The sequence below is a fragment of the Anolis carolinensis genome, chromosome 5 (genome assembly GCF_035594765.1).
Source record: "Anolis carolinensis isolate JA03-04 chromosome 5, rAnoCar3.1.pri, whole genome shotgun sequence".
Lineage (NCBI taxonomy): Eukaryota > Metazoa > Chordata > Lepidosauria > Squamata > Dactyloidae > Anolis > Anolis carolinensis.
Window position 1 is genome coordinate 71,198,780 of NC_085845.1, and position 22,171 is coordinate 71,220,950.

Here is a 22,171-nt window from a genome sequence, read left to right on the forward strand (position 1 = left end):
CAAGCAAGAACCATAAACCCATGTGCTTCAAATAGTTCAGCCAAAGTAGAGTACTATTATGTACGCTGGAACTCAATTGACAGACCCAGTCTTTTAAACTTGAACACGCCTATCTGTATTTTATAATGCGTTTTATGAATGTTTTATGTAAGTTAATTTTTAACTGATTTATAGTGTATTGTACAGGTTTTATATGTGTGTTTTATTGTAAGCCGCCCTGAGTCCCCTGTTGGGCGAGAAGGGCGGGATATAAATATTGTAATAAATAAATAAATAGAGGACCAGACATATGATCCAGTAAAAAGCTTCATGTAGTGATTTGAGTGCTGGACTACATATCTGAAGAACAGGGTTAGGATCCTCGCTTGGCCATGGAGATAAGTGATCTTAGACTAGTCATAGAAGTAGAACAAACAACTGTCCTTCCTTAATATAGTTACAGTGTACACTGATACCTTCTTCAAGTCCCATGTAGAAACAGCCTCTATCTATGTACTAATAGCCTATATCAAATGCAATACTCCAAAAAGAGTATCATCACCGAAAAGATACTCCTTTTAGAAGCTAATAGCAGCCAGAGTGATTATTTCAAGGCTAAGTAAATAAATATCAAAGAATAAATGTTACAATAATTATTTAATCAGTTAGAATGTTCATCTAAAATTACAATCTTATGTGAGGGGCTCAAACTGTCATCCCTGTGCAGCACTGTACTGCTCATATTGTTGAAGCACTGAGTCACAAATTTACTTAAAGGTTCTCTTGTTATTTTGCGGCACTTTCATGCTTTTTTTCGTGTCAGGAGTAACTGGAGAAACTACAAGTCACTTCTGGTGTGAGAGAATTGGTCGTCCTTTAGAACATTGCCCAGGGGACCCCAGGATGTTTGATGTTTTACCATCCTTGTGGGAGACTTCTCTCATGTTCCCACATGGGGAGCTGGAGCTGACAGAGGGAGCTCACCCACTGCCCCCAGATTCGAACTGCTGACCTGTCAGTCAGCAGTCCTGCTGGCACAAGGGTTTAACCCATTGCGCCACCGGGGGCTCCACATTCATGCTATTAAAGATGTAAATATTTTCAATTTATTGATTGATTTGCTTTATTTTTATCCCGCCTTTCTCCCAATATAGACACCATTTTTGAGACACCATGTAGTAAAGAAAAAAAACCCTCAGTACCTTAATCTATCAAAAGTCTCACTGAGATAATTTGGTTTTTCAAATGTTACTAGTGACACAAATGTATCTTGAAAGAATATTCACTGCTTTTAACGAAAATAATTATTTTTACTAAAATATATATTTACACAGTTGCTATAATAAATACAATAAACTATTTCTAAGTGCATAGTCTATATAGTAATCCATGCATATATATTAATAATTTACTTTATTCAGTAATAAGATAAAATGTAATACATGTTACTTAGTCTTACTTATCACAGACAGAACAGTGATGACAACGGTCTGGTTTTACAAGTTGACATCTGTCACAGTATCTGATTGCTGTAAAGACAGAATAAGACTTTTGTTTAACACTGACGTGAACTTGTACACATCCTATTCTTAATGTCAATTCACACAGACAGAAGCAAAAATGTGTAGTAACAATCACACTGAATTGTTCCTCAAAGAGTCTTATGTTTCTTTTTCAATTGTTTGCAGTTTATTCCACAACTACTCAGTGTAAAAGTCCCTCTGAGGGTGCTTCTAAACAGGCCCAAAACCTGTAATAGGTTCCAGATTAGCCTGAGTTGTCCAAATGGTGCCTCAGGCTAATAAAAAGTGCAAAAAGCAACCTGCCTCCCCAAGAGATGAGGGTAAGAAGATCTCACCTTATTACCTCTTCATTGCTCAAACTGAAGAAAGTTAGCCTTCCCTCTTTCCTCACCCCTTTTTCATACCCGTTCAGCAGCAACATAAGGGAACCTGAAGAAATGTGGTATTTTGGGCAACTGAGATGGAGCAGAATGACGGAAGCTGTTTTTAATAGACCACTGTATAAGCCTCTCTGTAGAGATACTGCTTTGGCCATTTTTAATAGGGGCTTACTCAATGTAAAACCCTGCCTGCCTCTATTAAAGATGGCTGCCACATTCTCTCTGCAGAGAGACTTAAATAAGCCCTTATTAAAAATGGTAACCATTACTCTGCCTCACCTCAAAAGCCCAATATGGCAAGGGCACTTGATTCTTTGGGCTCTCACTTGTTTCTTCTGAACACTTTTTGCACTGAAAAAATAGTGAGGATGCCACATGAGCAATGGAGAAGCCTTTGCATCTTGCCACTACCTTTTTGCAGAGCCCTATTTTAGCACTGACCTGTGTATATGTTGACCTAGATTTATACCTGGGTATATACGGTAAATAGAATTTGAAGTCATATGTTTCCATAATTGCAGATTTTATTCAGTAATCCTTAATTAACTATGTGTTTGTGTAACTTTGGCAATTCTGTCAATAAAGACTGTAGATAGGTCAAGGTCTATCCCTGTCTCTGTAGCAGCAGTTCAAAGCTATCACCAATTATCTGGCATGACAGGGGAATTGCATTTGCATCGGCAAATCGAGGGCAATGATTTCAAGCAAGCTAGGGCTGTGTCCATTAAAGTTTCCATCTGTGCGTATATTGAGTTTCATTGGATTGAGATGATTATGAATTGTCTGGCTTCAGGAGAGATTAGAAAAGTTATCTTTAAATTAAAGTTCTCAGAATCTATCAACTTAGCATGGGCAGTGATTTTTTTTTTTCGTGTCAGGAGCAACTTGAGTCATTTCTGGAATGAGAGAATTGGCCGTCTGCAATGACGTTGCCCAGGGGATGCCCGGATGTTTTGATCATCCTTGTGGGAGGCTTCTCTCATGTCCCCGCATGGAGCTGGAGCTGATAGAGGGAGCTCATCTGCACTCTCCCCGGGTGGGATTCGAACCTGGCAGCTTTCAGGTCAGCAACCCAACCTTCAAGTCACAAGGCTTTAGTCCACTACGCCATCGGGGGCAGTGATGATGCTGGGAGAGGGATTTTGGGACCCACAATTCAAAAATAAATGTTCTAAGCTTTGGGATTTTCAATTTATTATCCTCAATCCACTCATTATTGACTATGTACTGGGTTCAAATGGAAAACAAAAACAGAATTAATCCTAATAAGAAAAAAACATATTTCTAAACTCAAAGTAAGTTTACACCCCTAAACTACAGAGTCATATAGCTGTCCCTAATGACTGTATGTCTGCTTCCATTAGCTGTCATCACCAGATGATAAGATAGAGCAGAACATCACTCTTGAAAAACATTTACCTCCAGACATTGTTCGTGTATAGATGGGAAGGTCCTTGGCTGCTCTTCTCAGAATTTCTTGGTGGATTTCACTTCTAGGTTCTTTCTCTAAGAATTCTTTATGTGCATAGGTCAGGTGGAACTATGAAATAAATATACTTGTTAAGTAATTTCAGAAGTTATTAATTTTATCTTAAATCTTTTGTTATGCTTTACTCACATATGTTAAATACTGAGCAAACTGAAAGAGATCCCACATTACTATGCAGTTTTCTAGTTTGGTGTCAGTTTTAATAGTGTTAAATCAATGAAAACCCATGAGAACGTAGTCAGTAGTTTCACAGTCTGGAGAAAATGATACTGAAATAGAAGACAGAACAGTCCCTTGGTGGCAGCCACTTTGCAAACTCATACTATGAATCAACAATGTGACATAGACCCAGCCAACTTTAACTGTGAGCCTTTTGCTCACAGTTACGCCTTTTGGGTACATATTTAAATCTACTAGGGGACTAGTGCTAGTCTTTTTTAAACCTCAGAGGTTGATACAAAATCTATTAACGGGCACCACTCCAAGATCATGTTCTTCTCTAAATTATTAGCAGCTTCATAATTTATGTATCAGCCTATTTAACCTTGCCACACTAGCCATTAATGGACATCTGCTATGGAGATACTGCATATAGGTTGACCATTGTTGCACGGCTGGTACGTATTGCACCTAAACAGTGCACTGCCAAAGATAAATGCTTTTCAATAGCCTTCCACAAGGAGATACCATTTAAATGTGTGCTCACCAAATACAGCATGCCATTTATATTCTAAATGCAAATTTTAATCCTCAGTAAAACAGGCCCATTGAAACAATGGGGTTGACATAAAATCTAGCTTACTATTCTGCAAACAGTTTAAAAGGGTGTACTGTGATTGGAATGAGCAGTTAGATTTAGGCCTAGGAGACTAGATTTATAATTTCATCCGAATCATAGGTATTTGTTAAGACAACCATGGGGACCTAAACACTTTTTCTGTGTTTTAATCTTTTAATTAAATATTCTGTTTTATACTGAAACCCAGGAGGAACAGGTTGTTTATATGTAACTGTGATTCATCTTAACTGTGGTCATCTTGAACTCACAGATATAGGACTTTCTGGGCCTGTGCATTGTGGGCCATAACCTTCTACAAAAAGTTTCAGTTTTTTTGGCAAGAGCTCTGCTATGCTGTGCACTTGCACAACTAGGCTCCCACTAAAAGTTCTCTGTTCCTCAGTGACCTCAATGACAGAATAACCAGGAAATTGTCATAAATAAAACAGCCTTGACAGGAGAAGGAAGGGTTGTTTTACTTAATAATAATAATAATAATAATAATAATAATAATAATAATAATAATAAAACTTTATTTATACCCCGCCACCATCTCCCCAATGGGGACTCGGGGCGGCTTACATGGGGCCATGCCCAAGACAATACAATAAACCATAACATAATACAATTAAATAATACATTACATAAAATAAACAGTATTTTACTTCTCAGATGATCATTCAAAGAACCAACCTCTTCTGCTTTGTGGTCTCTGTGTCTTACACATATGGGGAGATGAGCAAGCAGCACCCACAAGAGGAGGTTAAGATGTTATTGCAGAACAGAAAATATTAAAAATGTCAAGCTTTCGAGGCTTGACATCCAAAGAATAATGACAAATGAACACCAGAGGTTGAAACCATGTTTTTGCTCTGCATACCTCAGGCAATAACACCTCTTTATTATGTAACACTGTCTTTCCACGGGTGTATTAGAAAACTAAAAAAAAAAACAGACAGAATTATCTTCTGCATTTACTCCTTTTGCATAAACTAAGGTCTGAACAGAGAACTGCTCTATCCACATGAAATTTCAGGAAGAGCGGCCTACATCTTAAAGCACAAAGACAGCCTGTTTCACTCTCTGAGGTAACGCCCAACAAAAACACTAATTCCATGAAAAATAGCCATAAGTCACAGGTAGGGAGATACAATAGTAACATACAAAGTAAAGAGAAAGTCAACTCTCCACCTCCTAAAGAAAGCAGAATCAGGAAGATATTGCTGGCATCCATGTTATGCAGCTGGACACTGTGTTATCTAATGTTTGTGTTTCTTCTCCAGTGATATCATAACTTTACTTCTGGAAAGAGAAGGTTCTGAAGGGTCCAAACTGCTCTGATCTTACTTCTTGCCCATGTTTCCTGCTATCCTTAAATAGTATCTCAGGTACAAATCTGAGAAACCTCGGTCATTTCTTCAGCAGTGGGGCTTGGTTGGATTGTCCTCTTATTTCTTGTTTTGCCTTGGATTCCTATGCTATGAACCTGAAGTCAACTTTGCACATTTAATATTTATCATTGACATGAGCAAGTACCATTTACACTTTTGTTTTCTCAAATGCAGGTCCCAAGTGCAGCAGCCACAATAACAGCAGAAGCAATGGGAAATTATAATGGCTTTCCTATCACAGTCCCTCAGCATAAACGCCTTGAGATGCATCACCCCCATTTCTAACCAGACAGGACTCAAATTAAGAAATGGAAGTCTCTGTGCATGACCACAGATAACACCCTTTGAAAACTATTACCTAGAGTCTATAAGTGCCAATGGAAAAAAAGCACAACTGATGAAAAATGAGAATAAATGATGAAGAAGACTGGATGATGAAGAAAACCAAAAAAATAATAAAAAAGGAAGAGACATGACAAAAAATATTGAACTCTGAACAAAAACTGCTAACACTAGAGAAAAAGTCAGAGGTTCCTTCTTAAGATGCTTCTGATTAAGTGGACAGAAAGGATCTGAGGCCCCTTCTACACTCTTCTTATATGCCATTATATTGAACTGAATTATATGAGTCTCCACTGCCAGATAATCAGATAATCTGGGATCAGATCCTGGGATATAGAGCAGAGTAGGAGGGGCATGAGAAGATGGAAAGCTAGCTAGCTATGGAGCCCAGACTTCCATCAGAATACTAAGGCTAACTCTTAGAGTAATTCTCAAACTCTAGTCCTCCAAGTATTTTAGACTTCAACTCCCAGAAGCCTTAGCTGCCTTAGGCTGCTTTAGCTCCCAGGGATTCTGGGAGCTAAAGTTCTAAACATCTGCAAGACCAGATCTTGGGGAATACTATTCTTGAAGCATCCTATCAGCAATGCACAGGTGCAGAATGGCCTATATGTGTGAGTTCCATAGATGATAAAGACAAACCACAGATTTTTAAATATACAATATACTGGGAGTTGCCAAGTTACAAACATCCAACTGACAAACGACTCATAGTTAAGAATTGACAAGAGGAAGTGAGAGAAATTTACCCTTAGGAAGGGAAATTCACTCCTGAAAGAGTTATCATGGGGAAAAGGTGTCTCCACTGAAGCTTTACCACCAATCCTTGTTCCCACAGCAAGCTAAATTTTCCAAAATCAATTATCCCAGGGACAGAAACAAACCTAAAGAACCTGTCTTGTTCTTACTTGGGGACTGTCTGTACCCAATTGTGTGATTTCATACCAATAATATTTTTTACCAGACAGGCTTTCAATGCTTGCACTATTTCAAGAAAATAGCTAATTGTTTCCACTGCTAAATGAAATTATGTAGGGAAATTGAAAACTACCTCTTAAAGATATTGGCAGGTATCTTGTTGAGCAGTCAAAATATCATAAGATGGATTTACAACATCCTAACTGCTGATCAATAATAACTCAAAATGACATCAAACACCTATTTTGTACCACTGAGATTAGAGCCTGGGAAATTATTTTTGCAGCTAATTTTTCCAGAGAAACTTAACAATGAGAACAACATTTTTGGGAGAATTTTTAAAAAATGTATTTTCTTTATAATTTATACTCACTTCATGGTTCTTGCTCTTAGGAGATCAAGACAGAAAAATGTTACCATTAAACTACTATACTTTATACTACAGTATGTGAAATAACACAGTATTATTAAGTGTTATTTATTTATTTATTTATTTATTTCAAATATTTCTATCCCGCCCTTCTCACCCGGAGGGACTCAGGGCGGCGTACAATTGGCAACAATTCGATGCCGATACATCATTAAAAACAACAACATATAAAAAATACAACCAATTAAATACAGTATAAAATATAAAACATAAAACGTGTTTAAAATCCGTTCGTCCAATATCCTCCAACTTTATCCATATAACAAACTGGGTTGTCTTTATCATTTATTCATTAAAAGCCTGGGCACAAAGCCATGTTTTTAAGGCTTTTCTAAAACTCAAAAGGGTTGGGGCTTGCCGTATATCTCTGGGGAGGGTGTTCCACAGCCGGGGAGCCACCACCGAGAAGGCCCTGTCCCTCGTTCCCACCAGCCGCGCCTGTGAGGCAGGTGGGACTGAGAGCAGGGCCTCTCCAGATGACCTCAGGGATCTTCCTGGCTCATAGGAGGAGATACGTTCGGACAAGTAGATTGGGCCAGAACCATTTAGGGCTTTATAGGTCAAAACCAGCACTTTGAATTGGGCTCGGTAGCATATCGGCAGCCAGTGGAGCTGGCTTAACAAGGGGGTGGTACGCTCCCTGTAAGCCGCCCCATTTATTAGTCTGGCTGCCGCCCGTTGTACTAGTTGGAGCTTCCGGGCCATCTTCAGAGGCAACCCCACGTAGAGAGCGTTGCAGTAGTCCAAACGGGATGTAACCAGAGCATGGACCACCGTGGCCAAGTCAGACCTCCCAAGGAACGGGCGCAGCTGGCGCACAAGTCTTAGTTGTGTGAAGGCTCCCCTGGCCACCGCCGAGACCTGGGGTTCCAGGCTCAGCGATGAGTCCAGGAGAACCCCCAGACTGCGAACCTGCGTCTTCAGGGGGAGTGTGACCCCGTCCAGCACAGGCTGCAACCCTATTCCCTGTTCAGCCCTGCGACTGACCAGGAGGACCTCTGTCTTGTCTGGATTAAGTTTCAATTTTTCGCCCTCATCCAGTCCGATACAGCGGCCAGACTCCAGTTCAGGACCTGAACAGCCTCCTTAGTGACAAGTGGAAAGGAGTGACAGAGCTGGACATCATCTGCGTACAGATGATACCTCACCCCGAAACTCCGGATGATCTCTCCCAGCGGCTTCATGTACCCTGTTTCCCCGAAAATAAGACAGGGTCTTATATTAATTTTTGCTCCCAAAGATGCACTAGGTCTTATTTTCAGGGGATGTCTTATTTTTCCATGAAGAAGAGCTCACATTTATTGTTGAACAACAAAATGAACATTTATTATATACTGTAAAGTAGTTGTCATCACAAACCAGCACAACCAGACAAACTGTGAATCCTATCAAGAATTTCTTGTTACTACCATTATTTACATGTGCAACAATCTATGGTACCTCTTGCAGTTTAGGTTTCACAAGGTTTCCACACTGATTTCTCTCTATTTTAGTTTCAGTGTAGTCATGAATGATGAATAATATAATATACTATAATAATAATATGATAATATAATAATAATATAATGATATACAATATATTAATTAGATAATATAATAATAGGATATAACAATAACAGAATATGATAATAATATGGTATTCATAGGATAATATAATAATGGGATATAATAACAAAATAGCATAATAATATAATAATAATAGGATAATATAATAGAATAATAGAATGGAATAGAATGATATAAAATATATTAATAGGATAATATAAAATGGAATTTAATAATAACAGAATAATAATATAATAATATGAAAATATAATATAATAATAATATAATAATAATATAATGATATAATAATAATAATAATAGAAAATATAATATAATGATTTAAAATATACTAATAGGATAATATAATAATGGGATATAATAATAGTAACAGAATATGATGATAATAATATGGCAATAGAATAATAGTATAAAATAATCAGTTTCATGGCATAGGATAGGAAGATGAGAGGAGAATCCCAATGCGTCCTGTACCTTTAAGGATTAAAAGCAACAGGACGAAAGCCCTCTTCCTTCCCTCCCTCCCACCCTCCCTTGCCCTGGCTCCAGGAGCCAATCAGAAGCTTCTGGGAAGCAAGGCAGCATGGCCAGGAGGGAGACGGAAGGAAGGAAGAAACGGCAGCGCAGTAGCAGCCACGGAAAGTTTTTCAAGCCTCGACTGGGGGACAGGCAAGGAAAGGCAAGGCAGGGAGGGAGGCACAGAAAGCAAGCACTTTCCCTCCCTCCCTCCCTCCCTCCGGTGTGTGTATGAGTGCTGGTTCTGCCCGGCAGCCAGGCTTCCCAATGGAACTCTGCTGCAGCCTTAGTTGCTAGGTCTTACTTTCAGGGGAGGCCTTATATTTGGCAATCCCCCCAAACCCCTGCTAGGTCTTATTCTTTGGGGAGGTCTTATTTTCGGGGAAACACGGTAGATGTTAAACAACATGGGGGACAGTACTGAACCCTGCGGGACCCCACAAGTCAATGGTTGTGGGGCCGAGCAGGTGTCCCCCAAGGACACCATCTGGGACCGACCTTCCAGGAAGGACCGGAGCCACTGCAAAATAACAGTGTTATTTGCCTAAATATAAAATGTTTTATTTTAATCATAAAGATAATATGTCAATAACTGTTGCCAATGTAATTTGATAATTGGAAATAATTCATACAAGATGTTATTTTCTACTCACATACAAAAAACACAATTAACTAGCAGTTTTTTTCTTATATCAATAATAACTTACTTCTTTGGAAGGATTCATTGGTAACGTAAAGATGGTTTTCCAGTAAGACCACAAAAACATCATGAAAAATAGATGGTATGTTATCAGGCACATCACTAAAACAAAAAACATAAAATTAATTCATTAAACAAATGACAGAAGTGGTGTAGTAGTGTGACAGATAGACACACAACCCATGAAACAGCCAAACATTCTTAGGTAAAGGTAAAGGTTTCCCCTGACGTTAAGTCCAGTCATGTCTGACTCTGGGGGTTGGTGCTCATCTCCATTTCTAAGCCGAAGAGCTGGCGTTGTCCATAGACACCTCCAAGGTCATGTGGCCCGCATGACTGCATGGAGCGCCATTACCTTCCCACCGGAGCGGTACCTATTGATCTACTCATATTTGCATGTATTTGAACTGCTAGGTTGGCAGAAGCTGGAGCTAACAGTGGCCGCTCCCACCGCTCCCAGGGTTTGAACCTGGGACCTTTCGGTCTGCAAGTTCAGCAGCTCAGTGCTTTAACACACTTTGCCACCAGGGCTCCTACATTCTTAGGTCTTCACATAAGAAATAATGCTATCAAGACATCGATGGAACTATAAAATAAACCATAAGCAATTGAAGAGATTGTGTAGCACTATCAGAAAGTGTTCTAATCTATTTTATGGATTAGAATCCATGCCCTCTATTCAGAACATCCCTATTTGAATCCCTAGTTGCAGGGGTTTGATGCAATCAAGGTCACATAGAAAGCAACAGATAGATCTCTGCCCTGAGGAAATTTCAATGCAACAACTGGATATATGAGAACGTATGGAGCTGCCTTATATTGAGTCTTTACACAGTTCAGTACTATTAAGAATCACTGACATCAACAATGCCAATTTTCACCCAGGATTCTTTCTTAGCCCTACTTGCAGACTGGCTAGTTGGATTTACTGACATGTTGTTCTGGGTAGTGAAGCTTAAGAAGGCAGAGAAGGCTTCTTTCTTTCATGAATGACAGGGCCAACTGCTTAGATAACTTTACATATCCTGAAGGGGAATAATGCCTTGATCACAGGATTTGCAGAAGACTGAAAAATGTACCCAAATATACTGAAGGAAAACCATTATTTCCAATAAGAGGAAAAAAGAAGAAAGGAGCAACAGCAGAGCAGAACATCAAGGTCGTTAATTGTGGAAGATTGAGCATAAATATTATATGCTCTCGCCCATAATATGCCTGTTGGATCCTACGCAATGCAGGGCTGCATGCTCAATTCCTCACTGAACAGAAGACTTTGTAAGATTTTGGGCTCAAATGGGGACCTTTTATATCTTGTTGTATACTGTAATTAAGGAGAACATTTAGTCTGCTTACAATTGGAGATTAACTATAAAAACAGAAGTTTTTTTGCTTCAGTATAAGGCTTTACCTGTTGAAGGCACAAGGCAGTTGTTATGAGAATACCTGAACAGATGTTTTCATGAGATTTGAACTGGGGTTGTGTTAATAGCTGTATATTTGTCAAACTGATTATTTTAATTATTGTTTCAGGCTCTGATGTGTAACAAAATCACAAGACTGCATAAATTACAAGACTTCCACATTGGCCACTGAAGAAGACAAGTTAAGATTTAATGTGTTTGACATTTCTCAAACTGTACATGCATCCACACTATTTTTTATTAGTCTCCAATAAGCGCAGGCGTTTTCCAGAGCAAACCTTCACATACACAGGATTGCATTTAATAATTTGGCACTCATAACAAACTATATGTGGCACAATCCTTTTAATAAATTATTGACTCCATAGTTGGCTGTATCTATATATTTGTTTTTTTTTTACATTTATTCACTTAAAATATTTATAAATACATTATTAGCATCACTTATTTCCTAAGTCTATTGATTTTTCTTTTCTTTCTGCTTGGTCAGATCCTACCTTTACTTCTTTCCTGTTTTGCTACACCATAGAGAACCAAACCAGTTTCCATAAATCTCAGTGGCAACTGTAATTCTTTGAACTTTGGCTAATGGCAATGCCAAATATTGGCAGTTGTACTGCTCTGAGGAGGGGCAGTGCAGACCGTGGCCCACAAGAAACTGCCCACCTTAGTTGAGTCAATGTCTGGGATTTAAACAGAATACAATGAGCTACCGAACCAACTAAATAAATACTTACCCTTTTCTCCAATATTATTCATGGTTACTATGAGAGAAAGAGAGAGAAATTAAGTAAAAAATACTATTACATATTTCATAATCTGCAATGTTCATACATCACTTATCTCTTTTGAATAAGACCTGTGATAATATTGGTACTCTATTTGCAAGGTTTCTAAGCAACTGCCAAACACAAGAGAAAAAGATGGCGATGATCTGCTGGCTCTTCACCACATCTCTCATAAATGAAATGTCATTCTGAAATAAAAGACTCTTTTGAAAAAGGAGGATAGAAATGACAACTTCAGTAAATCGAGTAAGTCAGTACACAACGCAGCACTGATAAGCAAGGGAAGTCAGCTTATATGACAAACAGTGGTACTCCAAAGTGATTAAGGGCACTTTCACACAGCCATATAACCCAGACTATCAAGGCAGAAAATCCCACAGGGGGACACAGGGCGCCTACATGGGACCAAGCCCAACAATATAAAGTAAAATACAACAACATAAAATACGTTCCAGATTATAGCACATTAATACATCAGAACTATAAAATTGCAACATCACACAATAAAAGCGTAACCAGTAGCCAAGGATGACATAATGGCACTTCAATCTTGGGGCAGAGGAATAAAATTATAGTTGTGCAATATATTAGGAGTACTAATAACATAGGCCAGTGATAAAGTGCAGAGGCTAGGATATAGGTGGGGGTAGGGACTCAGTCAATTGTTCATCTTAATCTAAGGTAGCTTGAAAAAATCAGGTTTTCAAATATTTTTGGAATGAGGCCAGGGTGGGAGCTGATCTGATTTCTCCGCTTGACTGTTGGATTGATAGCCTATAGGGAGAGCTCATTTTGTTAGTTATTGACCTCACATATTGATCTCTTGGGGACTTTCTCTCTAAACAGACAGATGAAAATCATTTAAACACATACATCTTTAAGTGACATTTTAAGAGACTTGTTTAACACCTCAACTTTGGTGATTTATTTTATATGTAGTTTTCCTTTCTTATGCTACAGGATCCACAGTAATTTCAATGTGGAAAACTCTTTTTTAACAACTTATTCCTCCTCATCACTAATCTGTCCCCCCCCTCCTCCTCCCCCCCCCCTCCTCCTGTGTTGACACTTTTGCCAACTGAAATAAGCTGAATGCTCATTTCAGGAAATGTTTCACAAAAAAAAAGACATACAGTCACTTTACAATTTACAGGCTAATCCAGAGTTAGGCATCTGTCATATGCAGACTTCGTTATCATCCAGAGTTTGAGATGTGTTCAAAACAAAATGCATGATCTTTCCCATGTTTCTCTCTCACTGAGTAAGTACTTGCTGGGATTCTTTCTAAATCTGCCCAAGAAAGAGTAGCATCCACTTGTTGCCTCCTGTTTGGGGATGGGTTAAGATGCTATGGAATGAGGAAACATAGATGCAAGTACTTAAGAATACTTCTAAGAAAATAGGAATCTTTGATCACTAGGGGGATGTAGGCAGTAGGGAGGACATAATAATAAAGATCTTTAAAGAGTCAATAAATCACCACGGGATTGACAATTTCCCCCAAGAGTTTTAGCTCTGGTTCCCAAAAAATATGCCCATAAAGACAGTTGTGCTGATAGTTCCAGCACAGACTATATCAGCTGTATTCAAACCCCATCTAAATTACCTGAACCAGAAGAGCTTTCAAGAAGATGATATTCCTAGAAAATTAAGTGCTTTGGTGCTTGGGACAGAGATTTCTATAAGGAATCTCTTAAGTTACTTAGCAGTCCCTTTAGTACTCTTCAGCACAATCAGTGGATGTTATAACACTCAACTCTCTGCCTAGAAGTGGATGGCAAGAAGACTAATGCTTTTTGACAGGGAGATAGCTACAAAGAAACTATTTCCAGAGAAATAGCTTCCTTGTAAAATTGGAAATGTATGTTAACATGATGTGGGTGCACATCTGGGTGTGTGTGGAGAAAATCTGACAAACTGTTATTACTATGGCCCCATCTATACTACAACATAATTCTGTTTCTGAATCCAGATAATCTGATTTGAACTGGATTACAGGGAGTCCCCGAGTTACAAATATTTGACTTGCATGACTCATAGTTATAAACAGGGGTAAGACAACAGGAAGTGAGAGAAATTCAATTCTGTGGCAGGGAAATTCACTTCTGAAAGAGTTATCATGAGAAAAAGGAATCTCCACTGAAGTTTTCTCACCAATCCTTGTTTCCATAGCAAGCCAAATTTTTCAAAATCCAATTATCACAGGGACAGAAAGTGAGGTGAAATCTGAACAGGGGCACAGAACAAACCTATAGAACCTATATTGTTTGTAACAATTCAACATAAGAACAAACTTACAGGCAGTCCCCTAACTGCCTGTATATGGCAGTGTAGATGATGTAATGGCTAATGGAGTCAACAACTCCCATTATTCTCAACCAGTATGGTCACGGTGGACAATAGTGATAGGAGATGTAACATAAAACCAGGATGAGATGGTCTCTTGTAGAGTGCTAGAGAAGGAACTGAGAGACACATGAAGAAATCCACCTTATCCAACTTGCCAGAACTGTAGTAAAGATAAAAGAGTACATTGACTGTGTGCTGCCTTGAAATCCTTGGATGAAGGGATGGGGTATAACTGCAGTAAATACACAGGTAAACAGATAGTTCTTTAGGCAGTATAGTAAATTTTCTTCTTCTTCAGCGTTTGTCCTGCTTGATGGCGGGGTCCACTTTACAGGTTTATTGGCATCATTTCACCCGGTTGTGAACCTGATCAGGGTGTATGCCAGCCAGGGTTGCTTCGGTTGTCCCTTTGATCTCTTGCCAGGCACTTCTAAATCACAAACAATATTGCAGATGGACTCATCTTCACCTCAGACATTATGGCCATACCATCTGAGGCATGATTCTTGTAGTTTGTCAGCAATTGGAGCAATGCTAAAGCGTTGCCGGATGTCGTTATTGTGGATGTGGTCAAGGCATGTGACACCAGCTGTAAATCGCAGCATCCTCACCTACATTAACACCAAGGTGATGTTCCGCATTAGTCAGTGCGGTGACTTCGTCAAAAAGGTTGCCATCTGAAGTTACTGTTGATCTGAGACACTTGAAGGTGTTGACTTTTGGGAGATCCATCCTGTCCTGGATGGTACCAGTCCCCTCCTCATTGGTCGTCAGGTACTCTATCTTTTTGATGTTGAGGCGAAGACTAAATTGCTCCAGCCAGTCACACCATGCTTGCGCTTGACATTCAAATTCTTCCTTGTCCTCAGAAGCAAGAAGTATAATAAATGACACAGAGGCAGTATAGTAAATGACACAGAAGAATTGAAGCTGGGAAAGAGAAACCATTTAAGCTGCTTAATACAATTATTATTAAAAATGACAGGCCAATTTTTTTGTTCTTCAGCAAAAAAAACCCCAAAAAAACAATAAGCAAAAGACCCATTGTTGGCAAAACAAAAAGCCGCTGTTTTGTGAAGAAAAGCTAGAAAAAATGTATAGAGCCAGTTTCCCACAAAGATGCAATAAAACTAAAAATATGTAACAGTGCAATGGCTGTAACACTGTGCACAGCATACTAAAGGTCTAAAATATATGCTAAAGGCCTACATTTAAAAAAAATGTAATAGCACAATGGCTGCAACAATGTGCACAGCATGCTAAAGGTCAAAAACATAGCTCCTCAGTAGTCGAGCAGTTAAGCCTAAAACTGTGTACTAGAAAGTGTGAAGACTGGCACACTTGTACAGTGACTGCTAAAAACATTTCTTTGAAAAAGATTTGAATCAGAGGAACCAGAAATGTGTTATTCTGTCTTTTACTCCATGAGCCCAGGATAAAAATGCTTACTTAATGTGGTGAATGACAGATGTCATTCGCAAAAAAAGTCTACATCCAAAGAGATTTTAAAAAGTGGTGGCCCTGCAACAATCACAGTCCTATGAGCAATCAAGGACTTAATGAAGGACTAACATGTGGCTCTCCATCACTGTTGAATTCATGCTATGTTATACAAGACATGGAAGTTAGGTTATTTTGCTTACTAAAAAGGGCATGAAAACCATTTCCCTCCACTTCTGTTCTTCATAGAGGAGCAGGGATATTGGATACTTCTTTTCTTTAAAAGATGCCATTCTGAGAGGGGTATAGCAAAACTGTCCTCTACTCTCTTTGGAGGACATGAAGCCCCTCCTTTAAAAAAAATTAGGGTATTTAGGCCTCTAAGGTCTGAGGGATATGTATACCCAAACCAGTGCACATTGTTTACTCTTGCCATAGCACTATACCAGATGTCTAATTTGAGTGCCATATTCTGTTAAGAATATTGTCAATAGGCCAACTAACAATAGTTGAAGTATGTTTACATTAATTTAAAAAAACCTTGAGGGTGTATACTGCAAACTAAGCTTTGTTCTTATTTAGAATGTATACCAAACCCTTGGAACTTCTATGAGATGACACAGCCAGGTGTTCAAATAAAAACATTGTTTGAAAAAATATATTTTTGTCGGGTTCTCTTCTCCTAGTTGTGCTGTGGGTCCGTCTTCCAAAGAAAAGCACCAAGACATACGCTGGTAGATTCCAACAAGTTTTTATTGTACCGAATGCCAGAATCTTCTTTTGTCCCACATATATAGGGGCTCCCACATACCAGAGGGTAATTGATGTTTTATGGCCGGCCTGTTTTATGGCTGGCATCTGTTCCTTGTCAGGCAACCAGAGATGTCAAAGATTGGAGATCATGACAATTATCAAGCATGGGCTCCCATGTGAACAGTCAATGTCAATGAGATAGAATGATACACCTACAATCAGCTGTGTTCCAACTGAAATAATACTTAACCACAGAACCACAGTGTCATTTATGAATAAGAACATACCAAAATGTTCAATGTATCACCAAATGGATACAAACTGAGGTATGGACATGCCAAAGCCAATATCTAGGTCAGTGTTCTCAAACTGGGGTCTCCAGATGTTTTTGGTAAACTGGCTGGGATTTCTGGGAGTTGTAGGCCAAAAACATCCGGGGACCCCGGATTGAGAACCACTGATCTAGGCCATCTCCATCTCCCAAACCATCTCCTATGGACCTCCATAGTACTGTATCCACCTTAGTGTTTCATAGTGCAACAATATTATCAACAATTCTCACAAATCTGTAAGTGTGCACTTCCTCAGGAAACTGTAAGGCCTAACAGTGTCATGCCATTGATATTTGATGTACTAAATAAAAAAAACAACCAATCAGTGGATGTGAATATTGCACAAAGTTCTGGGCTACTCCAAATCTTTCATCCAAACTTGAAGTACAACTGCCTCCATGAAAAGCCACAGTATGTTGATGACTTTAACATGCAGTTCCACATGTTCTTTCATGTGGTATCCCACTACCACTTGTTTCATGCATGCATACTTCAAAACTAAGCCAAACAAAATGGCCAGTTATTATACTCAATTTCTTCCATATTCTTCTCAAACAGTTTTGGAAAGTTTAAGAGGGCATCACATATGCACATGGGGTTTAAACTATAAAATAAGAGCTGTGTAGGGTCTTGAGCATTTGACACAGCATCACAAAAAAACCTAAATATGATATGCAAAACCTAAAATCCTCTGTGCTAGTGCTATTCAATGTGGTGGTCCATGAACTGATGTCAATGTACTCACACTCCCTGGTAATTTTCCCAGAAAACAAATAAATGTGGCAAATTAGCATAAATACGGTATCTGTTCCAGGCACACTGGGAAAAAATAATTACTGGTCCCCCGCATTAGATAGCTTGGGGGGGGGGGGTAAAGGCTATTATATTTAAAAAGCAAATTGATAGCCAAGGAAGTTCAGTTTACATTTGAACATTCAAAATCTAGGCACTGGAGTCAAATTTTGTCGTAATTACTTAAATCAAGAGTGTTAGTTATGTCTAAATCAAATGTCATTGATGCTCTAATCATGACTGATTCTGATTCAAACATATATTTACAAATACTAGGAGTTATGCTCATACTAACAGGCCAGGACTCAAATCCACAGTCTGCTACATAATCCCACTTGGCAACCCTGGGAAAGTCATATTCTCTCAGCCTCAGAAGAAGGTAATGGGAACCCCCATCTGAATAAATTCTTCCGAGAAAACTCCATAACAGATTCAATTGAGAGTCGGAAATTACTTGAAGGCACACAACAATGCTTATGCTAACATTAAGCAAACACTCACATTTTTTGAAAAGGAAAAAAGATGAGGAAAAAATAGGCAATGTGTTCATATATTTTATAGCAGTTCCTTTTATCCAATCAGGGCGGTGTTTTTTTTTCTTTTGATCATACACTGACAACTATTAGAATTTTTATTCCAAGGCGGTTGCCACTGCTGCCTATGCAGCATCGGACAAATATATGCAAAGCCCTGGGCAAGTTAGTTGCCAAATGCAACATTCCTATTAAAACACAGTATATCACTGAATAGAAAATACTTACAAATAAACAATACGGCTATAGCACTCAAGTTGTGCTGTTTCCTACTCTTTAGCCTAGGAAACAAAACCAATCCAACCAATCAGTTTGAATTCTAGTGTGCCATGTACTCTGGGATTGCAAAGTGATATCTGTGATTTGGAATCAGATCATATTCTGACCCAAAACTGGCGTGCAGGAAAAGAAAGCATCTATTTTCTTGTACTGAAGTAAACACTCACTTTGTATATTAAACAGAAGAAAATATGAAAGAGAGAGAAATAGAAGACAGACAGAAACAGGACAACAACAATGGACGTGATACAAATTACAAGTGGATCCCACTGCTGAAGGTGGAGAGTTAAAGTGGGCCTCAAAGCTGAATCTGGCAGAGATCTGAAAGAAACTATTGTTATTACAGCAGTGCTACTACTTCAGATCTGATCTGTAGGACACTTGTTTTGAAAAAGCAGTCAGGAATTGTATAGGCAATATTTAATATGGCTTCTCAATCTTTTAAGCATTTGCCATAAGGTATCCCAACCCTCAACTTACTATATCTACTGAAAATGAAACACTACATTCAAACGGGTCACTTTCGATTAACATGAATATTAAAATGTTATTACTGGAACCATTTGAATGGCAGCCAGCCATGAGCACACTCAGACCATTCTGCAGCTCTGCAACTGACACATTCAAGTTGTTTTTTAAAAAAAATTATACATGTGTAACAGCAGCCACACAGCTATAATGAACTGCATTTTGCCTTCTTGCTCACCGTTTATAGACATTGGGAAAAACAAAGTACACTGTATTATTTTATTCAGATTTTCACAACATATCAGAGTTTATATATAGTGGAGATGGCAATGATGGACATCTACAACCATCTCGCTTTAAATTTAGTTTCATTTCCTGAAATTTCAAAGCATGTTTTCAGATAACTATTGAAAATGTGTGCCACTCTGTTGGTTGTTTACTATCTTGCAGATAATCACCACTGCCACTATACTAAATCAGCATGCATAAGGAGATTTATTTTAGCGTCATGACTAGGACTCGGATTAAAGCATGCTAACGCTTAGTTCTGCTGGAGACATTATCTACCTTACAAAAGGCAAATAAGCTCTCAAACTTTTATCTTTCCCATTAGACTGCTACTATTCCACTGAAACCACTATATCTTCACAATGTCTCCCAATTTCCTTGCAACACTAGGGCAATAAAAGACGATGTTGAGAACAGTAAAGGATTTGCGATACAGCGCCAAGAGGGTGGGGTTCTTGAATCTGACCGCTTGTAATAAGCAGCATGCCCTCAGTTAGAAAGCATTACCATTAAACAGGAACACTCACAATAAAATCAAAGAGAAAACAAGCGTGTTCATTTTAGGTCTCACCTTATTAACACATATTTTATGTTAAAATAGGTTTTAAATATGAATGATGCTGTGTTGCATGCATGGGAAAAGGGTGGGATTGTAAAGAGAGAAATCCTACTTGGCTCAATTGAAGAAACGTTAAGCATGTAAACAACAAACCATAGCCAATGCCTCCTAAGTTAAGGCAAAGCAGAAGTGATGCTGTGGTTTCTCACCACCCATAACTACAACTGGATCATATTCCTTTGCATTAAATAACGCAGAACTAAATATTCTTAAGGCACAATCTTTTATATGTATTAGATTATTAACCATACATTAGAACATACAAATAAAGCTATATTTCAAAACACTGTTTTAAAATTCTGATTACAACTGTTAAGGATCCCGATCTTAAGTCGTTTACAACAAAATAAGAAAAAAGGTGAGTGAAAACCAGATTTTCCCCTCCTGTCAATATAAGTCTTCAATGCCTATTTCCACCCTTGAAAAGGATTCTTGTCAGCTGAGTGTCAAGGGTGACTTTCCTAAGGGATTTATATTCTCCATCCCTTTCCTCTTGAACAACTAGTGTATGGAGGAAAGAGAGAGGCCCTCAATTCCACATACAAGCTATTTAAACAGTGTTTGTCAAAAGGTATTAAAAAGCACAAATTCAAAGCCTCTGGCTCAAGGTTGATGTCTGAAAGGGTGTATTAGCTGTTGCAAGCCAGCAAGGAAAGGAGAAAATACAACCCTGTTAAAACTGCAGACAAAAGGTGTGAAATGATTGAACATACACATTTTGCACAAAGTATTTAAACTTATGGTATAAAATAACCACCAGGCTGTGTGTTAGAACTGAATCCCAACTCTAAAATTATGTTTGTAGCTGAAAATACAGGTAATCCTAAATCTGAAATCTGACACTTCTAGTCTCAAGCATTTCGGAGAAGGAGACTCAATGTGTACTTGAAAATCTGGGCGGGGGGGGGGGGGGGAGTAGGGAGAGAGAGAGGCAGATTTTTAAGTTTGCTGGGAAAAGTCCATTGGGTTGAAGGGATGGATGGGGTAAGCTTCCAGCTGGAGAGAAATCTATGAGCTCCCTTCCAGTTTGATAGTCAATCTTTATGCAGAAAATCCCCCTCCAATCAATACACACATGCACCTTCTTGATGGAATACAGTACAAAGCTAGAGAGAAACAGAAATCCCAGAAATCCCCCTTGCATCTATCCATCCATCCATCTCTGTTTTGCAGCCAAACTTTATGTAGAGGAACCCCCAACCTCTCTCTCTCTCTTTCTCTCTTTATGTGTGTTCCTGAAGGAATACAGTATGTGTGTGTACTGAGAGAGTGAAATAGTGAGAAATAGAGATCCCAGAGGACACCATCCTTGCATCTATCTATCCATCAATTCCAGTTTGACAGAGGACCACCCCTCCCAATCAATATACCGTATGTATGTGTGTGTGAAGGAATGCAGTAGATAGGACCCCCAATATCTGTCTGTCTATCTATCTATCTATCGATCTATCTATCTATCTATTCATCCATCCATCCATCCCAGTTTGGCAGCCAAGCTTTAGACAGAGGACCATCTCCATATCAGTATGTATGTATCTATGTATGTAGGTAAAGGTAAAGGTTTCCCCTGATGTTAAGTCCAGTCGTGACCAACTCTGGGGGTTGGTGCTCATCTCCATTTCTAAGCCGAAGAGCCGGCGTTGTCCATAGACACCTCCAAGGTCATGTGGCCGGCATGACTGCATGGAGCGCCGTTACCTTCCCACCGGAGTGGTACCTATTGATCTACTCACATTGGCATGTTTTCGAACTGCTAGGTTGGCAGGAGCTGGAGCTAACAGCGTTCGCTCATGCCGCTCCTGGGGTTTGAACCTGGGACCTTTAACACACTTCGCCACCGGGGCTCCTTATGTATGTATGTATGTATGTATGTAAATATGAGATATACTGTATATACCTGAAGCAAAACAAGATAGATAGATAGATAGATAGATATTGGGATCTATCTATCTATCCCAGTTTGGCACCCAAGCTTTAGCTAGAGGACCCTCTTCATATCAATAGGCATGTATGTATGTATACTACTGAAGGAATACAGTATAGATAGATCTCAGAGAACTCCCAACATCTATGTATCTATCTGAAGGATTACAGGATAGA

At 38.9% G+C, this 22,171-nt stretch overlaps 1 protein-coding gene across 3 annotated transcripts in view; it reads right to left on the minus strand.

Annotated features, from left to right (window-relative positions):
- Positions 1–22,171, minus strand: part of zdhhc2 (zinc finger DHHC-type palmitoyltransferase 2) — a 44,674-nt gene that overhangs the window by 20,930 nt on the left and 1,573 nt on the right. For all 3 annotated transcript variants that reach the window (XM_062981518.1, XM_003221585.4, XM_008111716.3), the window contains exons 2-5: positions 12,168–12,194; positions 10,017–10,111; positions 3,302–3,422; positions 1,439–1,508 (exon numbers count right to left, since the gene is read on the minus strand). In XM_062981518.1, coding sequence (XP_062837588.1) covers positions 1,439–1,508; positions 3,302–3,422; positions 10,017–10,111; positions 12,168–12,194 — 313 coding nt within the window. The remainder of the gene's footprint in view (positions 1–1,438; positions 1,509–3,301; positions 3,423–10,016; positions 10,112–12,167; positions 12,195–22,171) is intronic.